The 23,401-nt window shown below is 38.1% G+C and overlaps 1 protein-coding gene across 6 annotated transcripts in view; it reads right to left on the bottom strand.

Annotated features, from left to right (window-relative positions):
- Nucleotides 1-23,401, bottom strand: part of Fak (protein tyrosine kinase 2 Fak) — a 414,892-nt gene that overhangs the window by 344,359 nt on the left and 47,132 nt on the right. The window contains exon 1 of one of the 6 annotated variants that reach the window (XM_081738431.1): nucleotides 9,672-9,946. The exons of 4 other annotated variants lie outside the window; for them this stretch is intronic. In XM_081738431.1, coding sequence (XP_081594557.1) covers nucleotides 9,672-9,742 — 71 coding nt within the window. In that variant the 5' untranslated portion in view covers nucleotides 9,743-9,946. Of the gene's footprint in view, nucleotides 1-9,671; nucleotides 9,947-23,401 lie in introns of those variants that run through there. One more of the 6 variants, XM_081738439.1, reaches the window with a different exon arrangement.

The following is a 23,401-nucleotide window of genomic DNA, read 5'->3' as shown; positions in this document are numbered from 1 at the left end:
AAACAACAGCTTGCCATTTCAGTAAGCGGGAGCTCAGAGTAGAATTTTTAAGGATAATGGAAATATCCACGAAATTTCACTTGGATTTTAATGAGTGTGCTTGTCAAAGAACGAAATCGATGTCCAGAGACCTTTCATTATCCCGTATAGATTCCAGAAACGTCGCACAGGAATCCAGAACATAAGCGAACATCTGGACGTAAACCGGTAAAAATGGAACCTCGTCTGGATGTCCCTATATGCTAGGAATGAATGACGTCCCTTGATGTTTGAAGAGACGTTTCTGTGCTATTTGAGCAAGTATGAAGAAATAATAAGTATAAACTGTTTAAACAAGTCGTAAAGTCACGTGTGTACTATGTGAAGGAGTTTGGGTTTGTATGGAGTTATACTTTTCAATAGTGAAACCGGAAGCGGCAGATTTGTTCTACTTCCTGTTTTACTAGTCTAGATTGCAGACAGAATATAGTCTTGCAACGCTAAATTGGTTGCTCAGAACTGCTTATCGTTATTACAGTTTTTACTCTACAACAATCAACGTTTAAAACGGAAGTGGTTGATTTCTGCCATTTCCGGTTTGAATAGCAGGTTATGAGGGAAGATTCTTAAAATGCTAAATCGATTCAAAAAAAAAAAAAACAGAACCTCTTGCTATACCTTTTCGGTTTTAACAGTGTTAAGGACGGAGAGGAAATGTATTCCTGGGACTATAAATAGACTGCAAAAAACCTGCTTCTCGCTATCTATTAACATTTTTGTCTACAGTGATCAACGTGAAAACCGGAAGTTCTTGATTTCTTCCACTTCCGGTAGATGGATCACCTCCATCAAAGAACTCTATTCCTATCTGATGGTGTTTTTTGTCTCCCGAACAGACAGGGTTAAGTATATGGTAAGGATCCATATACTCACACGTACTGCAAGCCATATGTTTTCACTTCAAACATGTGTTTATACAATTATAAATAAACAGTAGCAAACGAGAGATTACACCCACGGGCGTCTCTGGCGGGGGCACGAGGGTGACACGTCCCCCCCAATATTTTGAAATACAAAATATTCAATATTTTATTCTAATTTAATTATTTACTAACGATAAAATAACATATAAATAATAGTATTTTTTTTATTTGGAATATAATATTCAGGCTGTGAAACGATTGTAACAGAGTTCTTGACATATTTCAGGGGATCCGTGAAGGTAAGCAGAAGGGTAAAAATGGAATCGAAGATAATAAACAGGTTGGACTAGGAAATACCATTTAAATCAATTTCTTTGACCCCCCCCCAAATTTTACATGCCAGAGACGCCAGTGATTACACTTCAGAAAGAAACGAAGAAGATTCGGAGAACTACGAAGAAAGTCGACAGCCCTTCCGCAAGTCCTTCCTCCAAATGGATGTCCATAAAAGAGGACAATGGAACTAAAAAGTTATCAGTACCAGTGCTGATCGCTCACCTACCAAAACCTCCTCCCGAGGCCAGTATGGGCTACGGAGTATAACCTATCCCGTCTGAGGCCACTGTAAGCTACGACAAATATCCTTTATTTCGAGGGCACATCGTGCACTTATTCTACACTGGAAACATTTAAAGACTTAGAGAAAAGACTTACAAAACATTGTAAAAATGTTCATAAGACATTCTTTTTATAATAAAAAATGTTAAGAATTGAAATACCTTATACATTATTTAGACTCTACCTACAGACCATTGCAATATAGAGGAGTTCTGGTTAGTAAACCAAATTCCTTCAAATAACTATTCTCCGACACTCTTCTTCATGGTATGATGGACTCTTGAAAATCGGGATGCTGACAAAAACACTCCCTTGTGCTAATACCGTAGTCAACTGAGAACCATCAGTAAAAACAGCAAATTTCCATCCCAATTAACAGCTTCAGAAGATCTTGATGTATAATAATAGGATAATTTTGTTTTAAACGATCGCTATTACCATCTTAACCACCCATATTAGGAATTGTTGACACGCATGTCACGTATTTATACAAAACATTCCGAAAAGATCGAAGTGTGAGATAATCATACAACTAATGGAGAACATTCCATCGAAACCTATCAACGAAGACTTTGGTTCTGTTGCTGTTGGAATTTAAAAGCGAGAGAGAGAGTGGAGGGGGAGGTCTTGTACCTTGGTCTGCAACAAGGTTTCTACAATATTTTCCAAGCACGTATTCAAGACATCGCACTCACCACCAAACATACTTCATTTGCATGTCCTTTAAAAAAAAATGTCACAAACAGTCTGAACATTTCTACAGTCCCATTGAGAGAAATACAGCCACAATAAAAAGATTGCTTTCGCGACACCCACGCTCACATTAATGCGTTTCTCGCTCTTTGTCTATTGATTTTGACAGAAGGGTTTAACTTCATGCAAGCTACGAAAGCCAAGATTCCGCGTTGTACCCTACACACAAAGCATGATTTTAAGTCTAGAGATATTCATTCATCACGAGAGACAAAGAGTGTAAGAAGATTATGCCAAATGCTCAAAAGATGAAAGCAATCACGTGAAAGGAAAAAATCAATAAAAATCGAACCATTAACTTCACAGAAGACAGGAAAAATCATTTTCCATAGAAATCAATGATGGCGCAAGTATTCAACATTAAATACATATTTTATATCAGTTCTACAATGAACGGTACCTCATATTAACACCCTTGATTCTCTAAAGATTCCAATACTTCAAAAGGTCTTAATTCTAATAACCCACGATTCTCTACAAGTTTCGGATCCTTTACATGCCCTCAATTCTAATAGCCTTTAATTCTCTAAAGATTCCAATCCTTCAAATGCTCTCAATTCTAATAGCCTTTAATTCTCTAAAGATTCTAATCCTTCAAATGCCCTCAATTCTAATAGCCTTTAATTCTCTAAATATTCCAATCCTTTACATGCCCTCAATTCTAATAGCCTTTAATTCTCTAAAGATTCCAATCCTTCAAATGCCCTCAATTCTAATAGCCTTTAATTCTCTAAAGATTCTAATCCTTCAAATGCCCTCAATTCTAATAGCCTTTAATTCTCTAAAGATTCCAATCCTTCAAATGCCCTCAATTCTAATAGCCTTTAATTCTCTAAAGATTCCAATCCTTTACATGCCCTCAATTCTAATAGCCTTTAATTCTCTAAAGATTCCAATCCTTCAAATGCCCTCAATTCTAATAGCCTTTAATTCTCTAAAGATTCCAATCCTTCAAATGCCCTCAATTCTAATAGCCTTTAATTCTCTAAAGATTCCAATCCTTCAAATGCTCTCAATTCTAATAGCCTTTAATTCTCTAAAGATTCTAATCCTTCAAATGCCCTCAATTCTAATAGCCTCTAATTCTCTAAATATTCCAATCCTTTACATGCCCTCAATTCTAATAGCCTTTAATTCTCTAAAGATTCCAATCCTTCAAATGCCCTCAATTCTAATAGCCTTTAATTCTCTAAATATTCCAATCCTTTACATGCCCTCAATTCTAATAGCCTTTAATTCTCTAAAGATTCTAATCCTTCAAATGCCCTCAATTCTAATAGCCTTTAATTCTCTAAAGATTCCAATCCTTTTAATGCCCTCAATTCTAATAGCCTTTAATTCTCTAAAGATTCCAATCCTTTAAATGCCCTCAATTCTAATAGCCTTTAATTCTCTAAAGATTCCAATCCTTTAAATGCCCTCAATTCTAATAGCCTTTAATTCTCTAAAGATTCCAATCCTTTAAATGCCCTCAATTCTAATAGCCTTTAATTCTCTAAAGATTCGAATCCTTCAAATGCCCTCAATTCTAATAGCCTTTAATTCTCTAAAGATTCGAATCCTTCAAATGCCCTCAATTCTAATAGCCTTTAATTCTCTAAAGATTCGAATCCTTCAAATGCCCTCACTTCTAATAGCCTTTAATTCTCTAAAGATTCTAATCCTTCAAATGCCCTCAATTCTAATTGTCCCAATTTTCAATTTTAAAAAATCTAATTCTTCAACGAACACAAAGCCAAAACTCCCACAGGTCAAATATGTACTCAATCCTGACCTAATTATACGAAACTTTTGAATGAAATGTGTTTAAATTATTGTGTTACGTTCATGACTATTCATATGAGACGAGAACGTACATGACTGTTCATGTAAGACGAGATAGAATTGTTGTCACAAAATACGAGCCGAGAAGGAACTCTTTCAATAAAACCATATATACTTTTCGAGATGAGACAGCTCCAAATCTCGTCTTCTGGAAAACACCACGACCTCTATTAGAATTAAACAGGAACTCTGGACCATTTACGTTTACTGCCGACATTATGCGACACCATGCGGATCAGCAATAAAGTACTTTTTCTTCCACTGTAGTCGACGCGACATTCTTACTTCTTCGCCGAGTTAGTATATAGAAGATGGGAAGCCAAATTCCGGAAAAGAAGGGAGGTAAAGACGGAAGTAGACCAGCAGAGGAAGGACACTTGGCAAAACAAAATTAGATAAAACGAAAGAATAACTTCCGCAAATTAGACGTAAAAGTTGGGAGTCGGTCCTCTCATCGGTTAATTACCTAAGTACCCTAACTGTTGACAGTTCCCTTGAGACATATTCGTGCGCACGCGAATTGGCCGTTAAAAAGCTAAATTCTCTCTCAACACGACAATCGACTCTTCTACGCTTCACTAACTGGATGCTGCATGTTTATTTGTGATTCACGGTAGCAACAAATTACGGATTTTTTTTTTCAAATACTTCTAATTTGACGAAAGATTTGAATTTAAGTTTAATCTCTCGGGTTAAATAAATCGATGCAGAAATGCATGCTTTATTGAAAAGGTACCAATGACATATAAATAAGCAAACCATTACTTCCTTTTCCAGACAGTTTACAGAAATAGGGATATGCAAATAGCTATACACTAGCTTCAGGCTTGCCAACCATACGATAATTCATCGTGATATATGATAATTTAAGCCTTAATGCGATATATGGTAATGCTCTTGCAATAATACGTGAATATACGATAATTTTAGAAGGCACACCTTTTGCAGTTTTTGAATGTGCAAACAAACTGTAAACGTGCATTCAATTATAAAACACACAGGCCGGTAGCTAACCCACAGATGTAGGGGGTGGGGGGCGACCCAATTATATTATAGTTCATTTGCAAGCCTACCGTGAAAATTTCAGGGTACCATAAAAATTTAAGGGGGCCACCCCCTCGGATACAGGCCTGAAAACACAAACTGAGGTTTCTAACAGTAATTCCCGCTAAACTAAATCAATAACGATTTGAGAATTGGCAAATGGCAACCATGAACCCATTCTTCAAATTCAATTACGTTTACGAGTGAGTGAAAATATTGTTCTTGTTCAGAGTAGCATTAATAAGAATAAAGAAAATTCTGAGGACAGTGGCGCCGATTTGGAATTCGCACCTGAAGATTACTAAAGTTTTATTATATATTATTGCTATTATTAGTAGTATTATACTTGATTCTAGAATTATCACGTGCATAACGCATATACAATATGCAATATATATATATATATATATATATATATATATATATATATATATATATATATATATATTTCGATAACTTTAAAGACGAAAATTGATAATTGTGTTCTCTGAGGTTGGCAACTCTGACTAGGTCTCATGAATAATGATTAGTGCTTCTGCCTTCAGTAAGGGAGGTATGTATTCGATATCCGGTCGGTACACATATATCAGGTTCAGATCCCATCTTAGCTTTAGGTCCACATCTCATACACCTTATAGCCCTGTCCGCTGGTCTAGTTGCTAGCACCCATACCTTTAGTGCATGGGATCCCGGGTTCAATTTATGGTACGAGAGCCTCGAAACTTGAATGCACTGCGATGGTTAGGTTTTTATCTTAGATTGTACATTCGCGTCTCATAGTTTCAGGGCTCTAGAAGGACGTTAAACTCCAAGCAATCAAATCATGTATCCTTGTGTCTTACACATTAAAATACACATACTCGTCTTTCACATATATCCCCCCCCTTCTACATTTTTTTTAAAGCAAACGGATCTAGCATTCATTGATACTACAAATCAAAGTATATCCATCGAATTATTACAATTATAAGTTTCAGCCAACGGACTCCCAAATACAAGAAAGAACTGAGCTCGGACCCCTGGTACTACAAACCACGAAGGAATAATTCCAGCGGATAATGCCTGGTGTTCATTCCATTGACTTTCAACGCCATATTTCAACCTTTCCAAACCGGATTTCATCCCCTCTTAACTCGAGTAGTTGAGTTGAGTTGATTTGAGTTTAACATCCCTTTCAGCAGCGAGGCTACGAGATGGGATCTACTGATTAACGTGGAATTCGAACTACATGAGCTCCCATCGGGAATCGAAGCCGGGTCTCCCATGCCAAAGGCACGTATGCTAACCGTTTAACCACGAAGGAGCTTTTAATTCGATTAATTTCATCTAATTGCATCACGGTACTAACAGCATCAATATAATGAAAACCGTGTGTCATATACATACATATACATAGTCATATACATACATACTATATTTGAGTGTTTTACCTGAGGGCAGGTTCTAGTCCACTTATCCGCTAGTTGGGGTTAATAAGCCAGTAGAACAGGGGCCGTATGACCAGTTTCTTTCCCTTCGGATTCAAAAAGATATAGTGTAAACTACAAATTATGCACCGGAATAGTGATAGGTTCAGAATCTGAATTAGAACTGTAAAATAATGGCTTTATTACACAGCTAATTAATTACCTGCACATGCTAATTACCATCCCTCTGAAATATAACACTCTAACACTTAAGAGTATAGTACCAAGAAGCAAGATTCTTTCCCAATCAATTTAATAAACAGACGATGAAGTCTTGGATGAATCGGTTTCTACCACATTAACTACAAAACTAAGGTAAAAATTATTAACTGAACTTCAACTATTACAGAAAAAAGTTTTAACTTGTCTGACAGCTCTTCGAAACAAGTTCAGTAATATTAATTCAGAGAAAGAGACCGCGCAAGACTAACCAAATGGACCCCCCCCCCTCTCACAAAATAAAAACAAGGTAAGCAAGGCCAGAAATAATGTGCTGACTTTCATTCAAGGCCTTCTTGTGTGTCTGAAGCTACGAAGCATGGGAACCTTCCACTCAGCAGAATATGGTGAATCTGAACGTTGATGATGTCTATTGCATAAAAATGTTTTCCTCTGTATAGTACCTGTCCGTCCGTCCATACGGAATGATCACATAACAAAAGCAAAATGCGCAGACGAGTCGCCTGAGAAAGTGGGCGGTTACCCGTCGTCGCAAGACAAGCAAAGCGCAAAGCACGGGGTTTGCCTCGCTTGGCACGTTGCATATTGACCCACCACGCTAGCAGAAACAAATGGCCAGATATTTGAAAACAAACACAATAGCATCGACAATCAAGGGGCCTTCTTCCCAATACTTTTTTGCAAAATGATACATATTGATGATTTTTTTTCTCTAAAAACAGGTTTTTTTCTTTCTTTTAAAGGAGAACTATGATGATCAATTATTTAGAAAAAAAAACAGAAAAGCACTATTGGTGTAAATTTAAGGTGTTTATGGTAACAGAACCACACTTTTTATCATCAATTATACGCAATTACAGTATTGACGCGTATAGCCTACCGTTTTAGGTTTTGACCTGGTACCGTGAGACAATCGCCTAGAAGAGGGGAGCGGTGGCTCAGTGGTAGAGCGTTCACCTCCGGTGCTTGGGGTCCCTGGTTTGATCTCAGATCTCGTCGTGTGAACTTTGTGGTGGACAAACATCGTGCTTATGGGTTTTCTCGGGGTTCTTCCGTTTCCTCCCACTTTCTTCATTCCACCGTTTCATTCATTTCTCATCATCACCGTCTCCTTGAGCCTAACCGGCATAACCATGGGACGTAAAACTCAAATATTTCATTTACAATCGCCTAGAAAAGTAAACACGCAAACGTTGAAAATTTATGTTGAGTTTTAATACCTAACTTCAGGAATTTCTCTTTCACCCACAATAATAGCAATTCTGTCTAATTCCTTATGAATGATCTTCACTCTCCTACTATTGTGGAATCTATGTTCAATTTATGTTAAGGAGATACATTTGCCTTATTACCATACTAACTTGGCTATCTATGTTAATAAATATGCTATTCCTGGATGTTTCTAAACCAGACATTGTTAAGTTCTATTATAAAACTGAAATACTGTGTTGTATCCAATACTTGCAACAGCCCTTCCACCGTGACTAATGGCTAGCGGGCATGCCTTTGGTGTACTGAATCTCGAATTCGATTCCCAGTTAAAGTCTTGAAATTGAATGCATTACAGTGGCTCGGATTTCACCATAAACTGTAGCAGGGTTCGAATCAAGCTTTTTTTTTTTTTTTTTTACGAGGGAGACACACATATTTATTTAATTTATTAATTTATTTTCAGTCATGTATATGAAATAAGGGAAAATATTTCCCTAGCAAACATGAAATTCTTGATTGATGAGCTGGAGAAATTACTTGGCGAGATAAGAAAATCCCCCTATTCTTCATTAACTCGAACCCCGGATTGTAGGTCCACGTTTCATATTGTCTAGATGTTGAAAAGGGACACTAAACTCCGTTTATACGAAAATCGCAATTTCAATAATACGTAGATTTTATCGTACATTTAGTAGCTCCTTCATGGCTAAGCGGTTAGCGTACGCGGCTTCGGCGTGGCAGACCCGGGTTCGATTTCCGGCGGGAGCTCATTTGATTCAGATTCCACATTAATCGGTAGGTTCACGTCTCATAACGTGCTGAACCGGACGTTAAACTCAAAATCGACTCAATTTATCGCACGTTCAATTCTAAAAGTATCGGTATAATGATTATGATACAATGTTGATATGTCTATTTACGTGTTACAACAATTAATATCGTGAACACGAACAACTCTTTGTTACACACACACACAAAACTCATAAAACGTCTCTTCAACCCAGGAACGAAGTTAAAATAGGAATACAGGAAACTTAAAGTCGCAACATCACACTCAATATTGCGTTATTAACGACTTCTAATCCCTAATGCAATCTAAACATATTTAGCAGGACTTTCAATGCAGCTGTCATGTAATTACACATTGAAAAAATACACTACCACAGCATTTGCGTCGAAACTTTTTGAAATTCATGACAACATTTTAGAAAACTTTAAACTTCTATGAAATTAACGAACTTCACCAGACACAGTTGCGATCTGTGCCTTCAATTCACTGTTTGCTGCGAGTAAAGATCAATAAAATCTCTTCTCTCTCTCTTTTTTTTTTTTTTTTTTTTTAAATTTCAGGAGCATTATATGTATTGCGTACTTTTTTCATATAAATCTTGATGCTTATGGGGAAACGTCAACACAATATGATGCCATAACACGCACTGTTGTCACGAAGACTGTTTATATGAAGAGTTCACGTGAGTCAAAGAAAGTTTTCAGTTCAGAAACTCTGTAATTAAAACCAATTAGGCATTTACATCCCATTAGCATTGGTCAAGTATTGAAAACAAAATAAAAGAGCAACGACAAGCAATAAGCAGCACACATCACTGGAAGCATGAAAAAAAAAAAAAAAGCAAAACAAATGTGCGAGCAGCATAAAGAATACGTTACTTACGTTTCCAGATACTGGAAAACTCTGTAGACTGGTCGCCGGTACATGAAGAGCGATCCGTCAACTCTCTCCATGCCGTAGAATGTATGTATTCCAGTGAGCGAAAACGCTCACATTCTATTAGGCACAATTCGTCTGTCACACACTTCTACAAAAGCACTTATTAACTACACTGAACCCGCAGCATAGCTTTGGCTTTGCCTAACTTCGTGACACAAGTTTTTCCAACCACACACATGAGAAAACACACACGACGGCACACTCTCACATATTCCGTGCACAAACATGCACTAACACTGTGCGGCGTAGCTGGGCGGGGCTGACTGCACCGGCTTCTAACTCCAAGCGCTGGGCTGCTTCTCCACACTTCCAGCCGAGTCGACACGAGCGATCCTACTTCAACCGGAAGTATGGGAAAGAGGAAACAACACTTCCGGCCGTCCTCCAACTATATATACATATGCATTAAATACACATTAACATATTATATAGTTGTATCTATGCGAACACAAAGAGCCTGGATTGTGGACACGGGGATATCCGGATGTGATAGCTCCTCGGTTCGATTCACGAGCATGCAAAAGGGGAATGGCCTCACAAGTCTGTTATATCAAAGCATGCTCAGAAGGGTTACGCGTTCGAATCTCATCCACTGCACCAAAACCCAGCGAATTTCCCTTCTTCCCCTCTCCTTCAATCATCTAACCAAACTACATGAAAAAACAAATTTGTCCACCCCGCTTCGGTTAGTGATTTTGATTGACATCTCTTCTACAAAAAAAAAAAAAAAAAAAAAAAAAAAAAAAAAACAAAGGGCAAAATAAAACCTTTCGAAAGGCCGCATACACTTTTCTTTAGTTTATCCAGAAAAAAATGTGGAAATATGCCAATTTTATTTTCAAATGACATTCACGAACTCTTTATATAACAACAATAATGATAAATCACCTTTGGGAAAGGGTATACTGACTCAGTGGTAAACTGTTCACTTCTGGTGTGAGGGGTGTCTGGCTCGATCCGAATTTCCGTGAAGTTTTTGAAAATCTTTATCACTTACGGAGAAGTAATTGAAGATCAAATAACAATAAAAATGTTGTTGTTTATTATTGGGTATATTGAGACGAAAAAACATTCATATTAGACAGTACACTTGTTATTACATCGCACATTGCATACATTTCAGGGTATATTTTCTCCATAGTCATAGTTCACTAATGTTAGGCAACCCAATTCACATTGCTGTTACAAAGGTTGTATAACAACGAAGGGGCCAAATGTACTTACTCCTGAACATTTGTGTAAATGCTTTATTACTAGGTGGTATGCTGAACATTATCTTGAAGTCTTATTTGATGCAAGATAATGTCTTATTGCTTTCTATGATGCAACCAGTATAGCCTGTTTTCTGCGGTACTATACCATATCCTTTGAAGTTCCTACAGATAGAAGTTGAGCGTTGTTAAGCGAGAATGTACCTCTTAGACGTCTCGATTGAAGTACTCCGCAATATATTTGGTGATACATACGAACTTTCAAGTCTCACAATCTTCTCCATTCTCCAATTATTATTTTTCACCCGAAAACTTTAATCATTAATTTTTTTTCTCGAATATTTTTACTCTGTGCTCGTGCGTGCCAGTAAGCGTCCTGTTATGGGATCCATACAATTTAACACATGAAATATTATGCCTTACATGTTCGTCGTGGTCTCTATGATTCCTGCACTGTTCGCCTTTTCCCGTTTCGCCTTATGACCTCTAACAATGCAATCTGCATGTAAAACCTGTTATTACTTTCCATCTTAACGTAAGACGGAACGGGAAATCTCGATGTGCATTTTCCCGTTTCGCCTTACGAACTTCGTGTTGGTAGACTTGCAAATATATTGATAGATACAATTTGATCTATTTATTTGTATAAAACATAAGCACAGTTACTACAAGAAGTACAAAACATCCATACAAGATGCTATTTATCTTCCATATGTATACAATAAGCAACAGCATTTAAGTATTGCATTAGAGAAATCTGCTTACTACTTAGTCTACATTTCAAAGTACCCAGGCGAATGTTTAACTGTCTCCACTTATATTTCTGGTGTCTTTCAGCATGTCCTGCTAAAAGATACAGTTACTTTATACATTAACGCAGTTGCACTTCCACACTTTCAACTGACGAACTCAGTACCGATCGGGAATTTTTACTCTTCAGACTCAGCATGCAGTTGCTTGAGCAACATATGGATCTGTAAATGAGGCATCCAATCGGAAACGTGTTCCCTGATTGGCTCCTAACATTTAACCATTTTATAGAAAACAAACTTACACAAAAATTCCAAAATCCCTTTCTATCCTTGCAAATGCATACAAATAATCTAGTTGCATGAATATAAACATTAATTTTTATGCCTTTTCCATAATTTATCCCACTGACAAGAGAGGACTTGCCCTATCTGGCTACCGGCAAACATGAACATAATAAAGAAGAAAGTATATATTTCTAGAAAAAAAAATGTTTTGTTTCAAAATTTAACCTAGTCGCTAATGGCAGACAGATGCTTTCAACATCTTCTAGTGCTAGATCGTTTAGTTTTTTTTTTTTTTTTTTTCGTGCACAGTATTTCTAAAAATCAAAGAATGATTGCTTTGATTATAATGTATAAAATATGGTTAAAATGTATAAGAATAATAAGTTTTTTTTCAATAATTGGAAATATGTATTAATCTGTACATTTATTATTATAGTATTATAGTATATTATTATTATTATTATTATTATTATTATTATTATTATTATTATTATTATTATTATTATTATTATTACTATGTTGGGTATGCTACCTTATTGAGGCTTTGGTTTTCGCAGTCGTGAATTTAGAATAATAGGTTGTACAAAATGTACCTATAAACTATTAATAAGGAAGTAAAAGTCAATTTGTTTGACTTTGCGTTCTTATAGGTATAAATGAAAGGGGGAAAAAAGCTCGAAGAAAATTAAACTAACTCGAAGATTAAACCCAGACACCATTATAGTACATTATGTAGTATAGCAATAAATTGGCAATTGTGCATCCAGTTAAGCAAATCAGAGAATCATAGTGGATGATTCATTTCATTTTTAAACATTATTTTAACGATTTATTGTTGTTCAATTTTCATTTTAAAAAATACTTCATTTTATATTACAAACATTCTTCATTTAATGTAGGAAGAATGGGTCCTGAGGGTCGAATCCTCATTTCCGACTTTGCTGTAAATTTTGTCTAATTTTAGGGGCGGTATTACAAATTTTAATACAATTTGTCATCATACTGAACTTGGACACTTCTTCCCCCACGTCCCTGCTAAGTATTAAACAAGTTTAACAAACACATAACAAGCGAATCTCATTTGGTAGGATATGGTTTGGAAGGTCAGCTCCCCATTTCTCTCCCCGGCTACTCCTTTATATATCGCTATTGTAAGTTCCTTGTTGTTCCCCCCCCCCTTTATCAAATAAAACCATTCTCCTTTTGCGTTGTGGAAAAATTTATTCTTTTTTTCTACCTAAGTATAGTCGTACATTGTTTGCTTGAAATTTTTGCACTAATGAATACTGGACTCAGACTGTTTGATGGTTGGGAAGATTTGTGAGTCGGAGTTTCTGCAAAAATGTTTTCTTTACGCAACAAATGAAACATGATTATGAGAACTATCATTTTAATTTGTCTTTTTCTTTACACATAAGTAGTAAGCATTACCGAGGACTTTTTTTTTTTCACTTTCAAAACTTTTCTGCACTCCTGATCTGAGTTCAGTAGCTTCCGAGAAGTTAAATTCTATTCTGTAGACCAGCGTTTCCCAACCATTTTCAACTTGCGGCACACTACGGGTGTAACTTGAATTCTCGCGGCACACTCATAATAATAATAATAATAATAATAATAATAATAATAATAATAGTAATAATATTTGTAAATATAAAAAACCGTTATATATTTTGTGTGTCAGATTACTGATCATCTCTCAGAGAAGAAAGCTGATCACTGGTTTTTCCCCGTGGCAAATGATTATGCTTATTTATCGTTCTAATTTAAAAACAGAAAACAACTGCAATGAATTATAGGACTCAGCTTTTAAAAATACACTTTCATTTTCGAAAACTGTATTCAACCTTTCACTAAGAAGGGAGATCATTAAATAACGAACGAACAAACAAATCTCTCATACTTTTAAAACGCAAATGTAAGTAATTTGTATGCATGTTTGCTTCGTCGAAAGGATTGAATGATATTTTAACATTTCAAGTTTCGATATAGTTTGCAACAATAAAGAGGCAATAATGGTCATAACGATAAATACTTTTTTCAACATTAAATATGTGCAGAAAAGTAACATAGTATGAAACTCAAAATGTATTAACACGGTTAATATATGTTACTTTTTAAAAAAAATATTGTATGAATGTTACAATTTTTCAAAAATAAGTAAAACAAGTTGGTGCACGAAGCAAAATTAATATGCAACATGAGCTTGATGTTCTTTCATAATCTAGTTCAATTCTGGAATGATGATTGATAAACACAACCTTATATCGTGTTCCGGAGTTAATAATTGTGACCTGTTCTTACACTTAATTGTGTTCGTTGCAGAAAATCCTGTTTTATTTAAGTAGGATGTAGAAAAGGGAATAGGAACTTTCACAGCCTTTGTAGAAATAGCTGGATATTATCTCCGGAGAGAAATATAGAATAATCCCATATCTTGCTGTGAGTACTTAAGCTTCAAACCTCGTCATTCCTTACATCGACCAATTCACGTTCTTCCTGGACATTTAATTCTGATGAATGTAGGACAGAAGGCGCAAAAGGTTCCCTCACCCAGTCAAATGAAGTCAACTGAAGCATCAACATTGGTGTGTATGACGCTCCGACAATTAAAATTCTGTTTCCGAAATACTATCTGGTATACAGCAATGTATGTACAATAATGTTACAGTTGCAGTAATTTTTTTACGTTGTGGAAGTTAATAGCAATGTGAAATATTAATATACCCTTTTTCCTATGTCTTGCAATTTGGTTGCTATAGAATTAATAATTTTGTTTCGATTTCCTCGCGGCACACCAACGGCTCATTCGCGGCACACCAGTGTGCCGCGGCACACCGGTTGGGAAACGCTGCTGTAGACAGAATAAACGATTGTCATCAAGGGCGCCGATCCTGGGGGGCCCCCCTATTGTATTTATAAATATACAATATTTGGCATAATTTGAGTGCAATTTGTCTTAAAATCTTCATATATATATATATATATATATATATATATATACATATATATATATACCTTCACCATCTGAATGGACCCCCCCCAAATTTACAGAGAAATCGGCGCCTTTGATTGTCATTGAGGTTAAAAGAAATAAAGTACATGTAAAGTGGATACTGTTAAAAGTGATTCTACTGTTTCTATAAACAACGAACGAAAAAATAGATATGATAAAGAGAAATGAAAAATGACAAAGTTAATTTGAGAGACTGGCAGCAAATTCGAAGCAAGCTGTATATTTGTTCGAGCAGGGCTGCCAACATATGAATATTATTGTAAGGCGAAACGGGAATTCCCGTTTTGTTTTACGATAACAAATTATTAAATACCAATTTTTGATTGACGTTTCCTGTGATAAGAATCATAAGGCAAAACGGGAAAAGGCGAACAGTGAAGACACGGGGCTCTATAATAAGACACATAAAAAGTATGGAAAAATATGTTACACTAAAGACTGATAATTTTGGTGTCCATTTGCCTGCTATCAAGAACCCTTCAGTGGATTTTCTTGTGACTAAATAGTTAGCATTATCACATTCGGTGCAGGACAAATCTCGTGATTCTGATTCCACGTTAAGTTTCAAATCAAGGAATTTCTGTTCTCTTCTTGCAATGAGGTGGTCAGTGGCGCAATCGGTAAGGTTCTATTTACCAACTGGACTTCGATTCCCGGTGAAGGAGGGTATTTTTCTTGTTCTATCCTCGTTTCAATGCCAGAAGTTCACCCAGCCTTCACTAATTGAACAGCTTGGAAACCTTAGGAGGGGGATAAAGGCGGCGGAAGGATCATATTGATTACATCACCTCCAAAATTATGAAAGTATGAGCCTTCGCTCCTACACCAAGCCCCTGGCTTTCCATGTCCTACCTAAAATAGAGGGGGTGCCCTTTATTTTTACTTTATAATTAATCACTTTTCTTCATACAATTAGAAATGGAGGGAACTTGTGACTGATAACTGGCGATACAAGCGTAAAGCCATTTGACTGTTTATTGAAGTTTATAGTCTCTTTTCGGCACCAAGGTTATATAGGACGTGGATCTTGTTTAAGGTCGAATATGACCCATCGTAATGCGTTGAACATTCTCCCACTGGGAATCGAACTCGTGACACCGTGTATCAAAACGCGCATGCTAACTGTTACAGTGTTACACTGTTACACAAGGAGACCAAGTCACTTAAGCATTGGTATTATTTAGCGCAGTTGCATATCGCGCCAAACGCTCTTTCTATTCATAATCACCCTTCATTTACCCGCCCATTTTAACGATATGATTTTTATATCAGCTACGTGGGTAATTGGGTACTACGATTATGACAGAAACAGAAATGGATTCTGAGTTGTTGAATTTGGCTTTCTGGCACTATATTTTCATGTCGGACTAATATTGGTTGACGTGTGCAAATGAATGTATGTAATGACGCCAGGATTGCTGAGTTGTTCTGTGCGAATCATCGCTTGATCTAATGCCAGTGTGTAAACTAAAGTTATATATACGAGGGTTGTAACTTTAATAGTAGCAACACTGCTTTAGAGACGCTACGCGCCGGAATCAAATAATGTCCCTCGTATCACATGTTAGTTACATAGCTACCATACCTCAGCGCAAATGGACTCTACCTTCCGATGTCACGTGTTAGGGCAATAGACGAGAAGAGCAGAGTCTCATGTAGCGGGCGTCCATGTTACCACCAACATCTACGTACGCGACCGGTGTAAGGCAAATTGTTGTCACGATGTTTTCGAAAAAATAATAACAGAGTTAATCATAAATTGAATGTGCGAGGCCATACAGCACGAGACTTATCAAGGTGAGGTTTGCAGGGAATCAGAATTGTTTTACAAGAACAGTGAAGGTGAGTACGAGCCATCACAGAGGGACGCGAAAATATGGAAGACATTAAACGGCCTAGTAGTCCCTGTGAAAGTGAAGAAGACACAAATGCTGTTATCACATTACTGGACACTGATCGACGCCATACTATTCGCGAGCTGGCCCAAGAGACAGAATAAGCGCATACGACTGTTCTGCACATTTTGAAGAAACGCCAGGCCATGAGAAAAAATGCATCACGATAGGTTCCGCATGACAAATGCAAAAATGGCTATTACGAAACTATTCGAACCCAGTTGGAACGCAACGAGTGGGAAGGAAAGGCTTTCGTACGCCATATCATTACGCTGGATGAAACATAGATCAAATCGTACGAGCCAGAATTGAAACGCCAATCAAATGAATAGCATCCTTATGGGTCACCACGAAAATTCAAAGCTCATCAGAACCCCAGCAACGTGACAGTTATGATGATTATCGTATACGACTGCAAGGATACTTACGGCGGTTGGGTAATGTCCGAAGGAATGGTTATCTGCCTGCACAAAATGTACAGAGAGGGCAAAGGAGGAGGTTGGTGACGTGGAACGCCCTGGACGTCCGTCAACAATAGTGTGGCGAAAATATGCAAAAAGTGAGAGCCAAAATCAATTCCTATCGATGTCTGAGTGTCAGACTGTCAACAGAGGAGTGCAATATTCCTAAAACCACAGCGCATCGCCTTCTTACAGAAGATTTAGCCAGGAAAATGATATGTGCCAAGATGGTCTGACGGAACATCAGAAGGCTGCTCGTTGGACAATCTCGCGTGAAATGTTGAACCGCTGTAAAAGTGACCTACACTTTTTTCGATAACGTAGTGACGACACAGGAATCTTTGAGTACGATCTCAAATGACAGAGTGGACCACGAAGCTCATAGCCTTTATCAACTTTAAAGACGTTATTCACAAAGAGTTTGTGCCGCAGGGACGGACAGTAAACAGTAAGTGTTACGTGGAAGCATTTGAAACGCTGCTGCGGAAAAGAATGAAACGCGTCAGGAAGGAATCAAATGGAGGCTGAACCACGATAACGCGCCGTCCCACACCGCCTTCCTTTTGACCGAGTACCTGACCAAGCATAAAGTGGCAACGCTGCCCTAGCCACCCTACAGTCCCGATTTGGCACCGCCGGATTTCTATTTGTTTCCAAGAATAATAAGGAGATTGAAAGGGAGCCATACTGGAACACCGAATATCGTCAAAGAGGTCGTGACGAGATGCTTGAACGATATTCCCGTCAACGCCTTCCACGACTGGCAAAAACGGTGGCAGCGGTGTGTCGATACACAAGGGAGCTATTTTGAAGATTTTTTTTAGTAATTTACACTTTGATTTGCAATACATTTGTGTACCCAGATTTATTCTACTTATTTTTGGGGACAGGCCCTGTATTTAGAAAAGCTATTTAGGTAATTATCACATTGAATTACGTTGATGACTAAATAGGTATAAAGATAATAATACCGTTTACAGCAACTTGATATCTGAAATCATTCCGTTAATATGAAAAAACGATAAAATTTGATGTATTTCTTTTAAATGGCGCATTGTAGAAATTTTCTATAACTTTTTTAAAATTCACTTTGTTTCTTCAACATTACAAAAATGCTTTTCGGTAGATATAATTATAGTAAGTTCTTGGAATTGCATAATTTTAAGCAGTGCTGCAAACTTTACCAATTGTTACCATATCTCCAGGACGATTTGACATATCAAATTGCTATTAACGGCATTGTGATCTTCACCTCTATTGAAAACCATCTATGCAATTGATGAGATACTTATCTGAATAGCTTTTGACATAAATGCTTTTGAAAAAAGTCACATTTTCAATCCCTCGTAACTTTATTCGTATTCATTGGAAATCCGTCATATCATATCATAGTATTAGACCCTAAAGTACTTTGGATGTGCACTGCCTCATCTGTCTCACTTGCATTATTACTGCTGTAGAGGCCACCAAACTTTAGATGTTTGTGATATTGTAGCATCCTTAGTTTGCAACACTCTATGACAAGTGTGGTATTGTTTTCGTTTTACACGTAAATTTCAAATATATAATAATCTGTTGTAGTGCCATTTGAAAAATCAACTTTGAGTTGGCAACACTATAGCTTGTGATATTACAGTGTATACCGAATAATTTCCTCCTGCCGAAATTTGCATGGTACAACATGCTACTATACAAAACAAAGTTATAAGAGTGTATGAAGATAATTGATCCATTTATATATATATATATATATATATACAGTGCGTTCCACGAATAACACTAAGGTCCACCTCCTGAAGAAACCAAGACAGATAGAAACATGAAACCTTTTGGAACCTTCAAGGAACTTAAAAGGCAACATTATGTGAGAAGGAGAATTCCCCACAAGGGGGGATAAAGGGGGTTACTGGGGGTAACTCAAAAATTTTAAATAGCAACCCCCATCGTGTGGTACATCGTTTGAAAGGTAATCACGAGTAAAGACCACTTGTGAAAATTGTAAGTCGCTAGCATGTCCGTAGCCAACATGGCAGCTATCCATAAAGGACGGTCGAAGTGCGTTCAACGAATAACACTAAAGCTCGTCTCCAGAAGAAACGAAGGCAGATAGAAACATGAAACCTTTTGGAACCTTCAAGGAACTTAAAAGTCAACATTATGCTGAGGAGAATCCCCCGCAAGGGGGGCTAAAGAGGTTACTGGGGTAACTTAAAAATTTTGAATAGCAACCCCCATCGTGTGGTACCTCGCTGGGAAAGTAATCGCGTATAGAGACCAGACCGTGTCCGCAACAAACTCTAAAGTCTAACGTAGGTCTAGTTCGGAACGAATGCACAATACATATACCACACAACTAACACTATAACAGTATTGCAAATATAAAACATGCAAACTGAACTGAAACCGATTGAAAAGAGAGTACCATACTATTATTGAAAAATCTGAACCCTCCGAGGCTCGAACCCCGGACCGCACGTGTACTGAACCAACACGTTACCATTGCACTACTGTCGAACTGCTACTCTTACGGACGAGGAGATGTAGTTCATGACGACGAGTTGCCCGTGGTGGCGCTTTGGTGTTGGACACACGTACTTTAGCAAAGCTACTCTGTTTACTCGTGCACCACTATCAGATGTGCTTTTCCGATCATCAGTGCGCTACATTACAACCCGGAACAGTAGGTCTGAAGGACGTAGACGTGTGTTTGTGCTGGTGCGTTTGACCATCCTACATTGCATACATAATGTGGTCTCTTGAGCAGAGAATTGAAATTGTGTTACTCTTTGGTGCTACGAATCGTTCGTATAGTGCAATAGCACGGTTGTCCAATGAACAAAATGTGCGCAACCCAATTAGTGTTTCTTCTATCCGCCATTTATTAATCAAATTCTTTACGACAGGCAGTGTGACCAATGCCCCAAAGGCTCGAAACCCTAGTGTTGCTACGGAAGAAACACAGATACAAGTATTGGCGGAGCTGAATGTGCATCCTCAACAGTCCATAACAACTGTGGCTCAAACGTGTGGTGTGTCACGCACAACGACATACAGAATCTTAAAAAAACATACCTTCCATCCATACAAACTACATATGGTCCAGGAGTTAAGTGAACATGATCCCGATATGCGTATCGAGTTTTGTGAGCAGATGTGTGAGGCGTTGGCACGTGGGATCATTGTGCTGACAAACGTGTGTTTCAGCGATGAGAGTACGTTCTACTTGAATGGCAAGGTCAACAGGCATAACTGCCGATATTGGTGTGACACAAACCCTCATGTATTTCGTGAAGGCAACACTCAACACCCAGAGTCGCTGAATGTCTGGGCGGGTATCTTAGGTAATCACATAATCGGGCCCCTCTTCATCGATGGAATATTAACGGGTGAGAAGTACCTGGCGCTGCTGCAAGACTTTATTGCACCGTTTATTGTCGAAGCAATGGAAGAGAATCCGCAAGAATTTGGAGAGATTCCGCCCGTTTTTCAGCATGACGGCTGTCCTGCCCATTTTAACCGCCTTGTACGTGACTATTTAGATAGTGAGTTTCCGCGAATATGGATTGGTCATCGCGGCACCACTGAATGGCCAGCCCGTTCGCCAGACCTTGCTCTACCCGACTTTTTTCTTTGGGGCTATTTGAAGACTATAGTGTTCCGCACGCAGCCGAACAGCATTGCGGAGTTGCGCCAACGCATAGTTGATGCCTGTCATTCTATACCGGTAATGACTTTTACCCGTGTTCGAGAGGAGTTCTTCCAACGTTTACATTACTGCCAGAAGTGGGCGGTGCACAATTAGAGCATCTCCTGCATTAATGAGTTATGTTCCAAATCATACTATGTTACTCTCTGCTTACAGGTTTGCAATATTTCTTCGAGCGTAATTTTGCCTTTTACGTTCCTTGAAGGTTCCAAATGGTTTCATGTTTCTATCTGCCTTCGTTTCTTCTGGAGACGAGCTTTAGTGTTATTCGTTGAACGCACTTCGACCGTTCTTTACGGATGGCCGCCATGTTGGCTACGGACATGCTAGCGACTTACAATTTTCACAAGTGGTCTTTACTCGTGATTACCTTTCAAACGAGGTACCACACGATGGGGGTTGCTATTTAAAATTTTTGAGTTACCCCCAGTAACCCCCTTTAGCCCCCCTTGTGGGGGATTCTCGTTCTCAGCATAATGTTGCCTTTTAAGTTCCTTGAAGGTTCCAAAAGGTTTCAAGTTTCTATCTGCCTTCGTTTCTTCAGGAGGTGGACCTTAGTGTTATTCGTGGAACGCACTGTATATATATATATATATATATATATATATATATATATATATATATATATATATATATATATAGTGTGGCAATTTAAAATTGAAACTGATATTTTCTCTCAAATGTGGCGCAGCTGTGGTGCAAACAAAAAACAAACGTTTCCTGAATAACTGATACTAACTGCTTTATCTTGACTGAGTTTTGTCGGTAAAACGTCGTATTGTTGCGTGGAAGTCTTTTAAGTCTCCACAGGCCAAAAAACTGCGGCAGTCAAAATTCAAAATCAAACCTTTAGTTATTATTATTATTATTATCAATGGCGTATTTACGATTTTCTTTCGGGGGGACTTTGCTAACTTTCGGGGGGCTTTGCCTGATGAAAATTCTGCAAGATATTTCATATACTTTACTATAGTAAGATTTCGGGGGGCTTAAGTCCAGAAGCCCCCTAAATATACCACTGATTGTTATTATTATTATTACGATAGTAAGAGAATTGTGCATAAAGGATCGATAGTGAATGTCTCACTTTACCTTGGGGTATTGAAAAAATGAAATGAAATCATTGAGTTTTACGTCCCACGCATATGGCGGTTAGGCTAAAGGAGACAGTAATGAGAAATTAATGAAATGGTGGAATGGAGAAAGTCGGAGGAAACGGGAGAATCCCGACAAAACCTACGAGCACGGTGTTTGTCTACCACAAAGTCCTCACGTGCAAGCTGGGATCGAACCAGGGACCCAAGCACCGGAGGTGTACGCTCTACCACTGAGCCACTGCGTACTTTGGGTTACTGAAGTGGTTACCGGTACTTGGTTACTGCAACGTATCACACGTGTGAGGCCCGAGTATCAAAGTGATGCTCAGTGACATTGCTCCATGACAATGCCCAGTTACAAGGCAGTGATTGCGCAAGACTTTTTGAACCAAAAGGGGATCTGTGTACTGTCCCATCATTCCTATTTACCAGATCAGGCCCCGTGAGATTTTCTATTTCCTAAATTAAAGTCTGCACTCAAATTATGACGTAACGGCCATCAAGATAACTAAGTCAAAGGTTTTCAACAGCATTCCACAAAAGGACTTTGAGCAATCCTTCTATGCACCAACGGGCAGGCTGCAGTAATGTATGGATGCAGGAGGATCGTACTTTGAATGCTCCAAGGTAAGAAACTTTTTATCATGTAACTACAGTTTATTCTTGTTAGAAGCAAAGTACAAAAAAAAAAAAAAAAAAAAAAAAAGCTTATTTGACGGAAGCTAACAATCTTAGTAAGGAAGTTTTAACAGTACCAGACAACATACTTTCCTTCTACAGAAGTTAACTCACTGATATTGAACCGAAGACAATGTGCATACACAACTCATCGCCGTGAAATGCCACGGGGCAAAAACAATATCTCGTTAGACCCGGAGTAAGCACTGTGGTGAAGCGTAGTTCAAGTGTCGCCGAACTTGAACAGATTATGGGAGGTGTTTATTGTGGCCCTTCCCTACGCATAAATGTGTCAAGTGTGTAATTTTCGCGCCACCGTGAACAGTATTATACGGAAGTATGCGGCACAGTCCTGGGACCACCACACCGAAGATGCCGCCGCTATTGCCTTTGGGATGGCGTATGGCGACCTCCGAATATCCACACACACAGCGTGCGATGGCTAGCAAATCCGCATATCACAGGCGATAGTCAATCGCGTTATTCATAGAGATTTACGCTTCATCGTTCGCAAGAACAGTGTGCACGCCCTGAAACCGTGTCATGTGGCTGAATGAAAAAGGAACTGTATGAGG

This window comes from Thermobia domestica, chromosome 2, assembly GCF_964235325.1.
Source record: "Thermobia domestica chromosome 2, izTheDome1.hap1.1, whole genome shotgun sequence".
Lineage (NCBI taxonomy): Eukaryota > Metazoa > Arthropoda > Insecta > Zygentoma > Lepismatidae > Thermobia > Thermobia domestica.
This window is presented reverse-complemented; position numbering and strand designations above follow the sequence as displayed.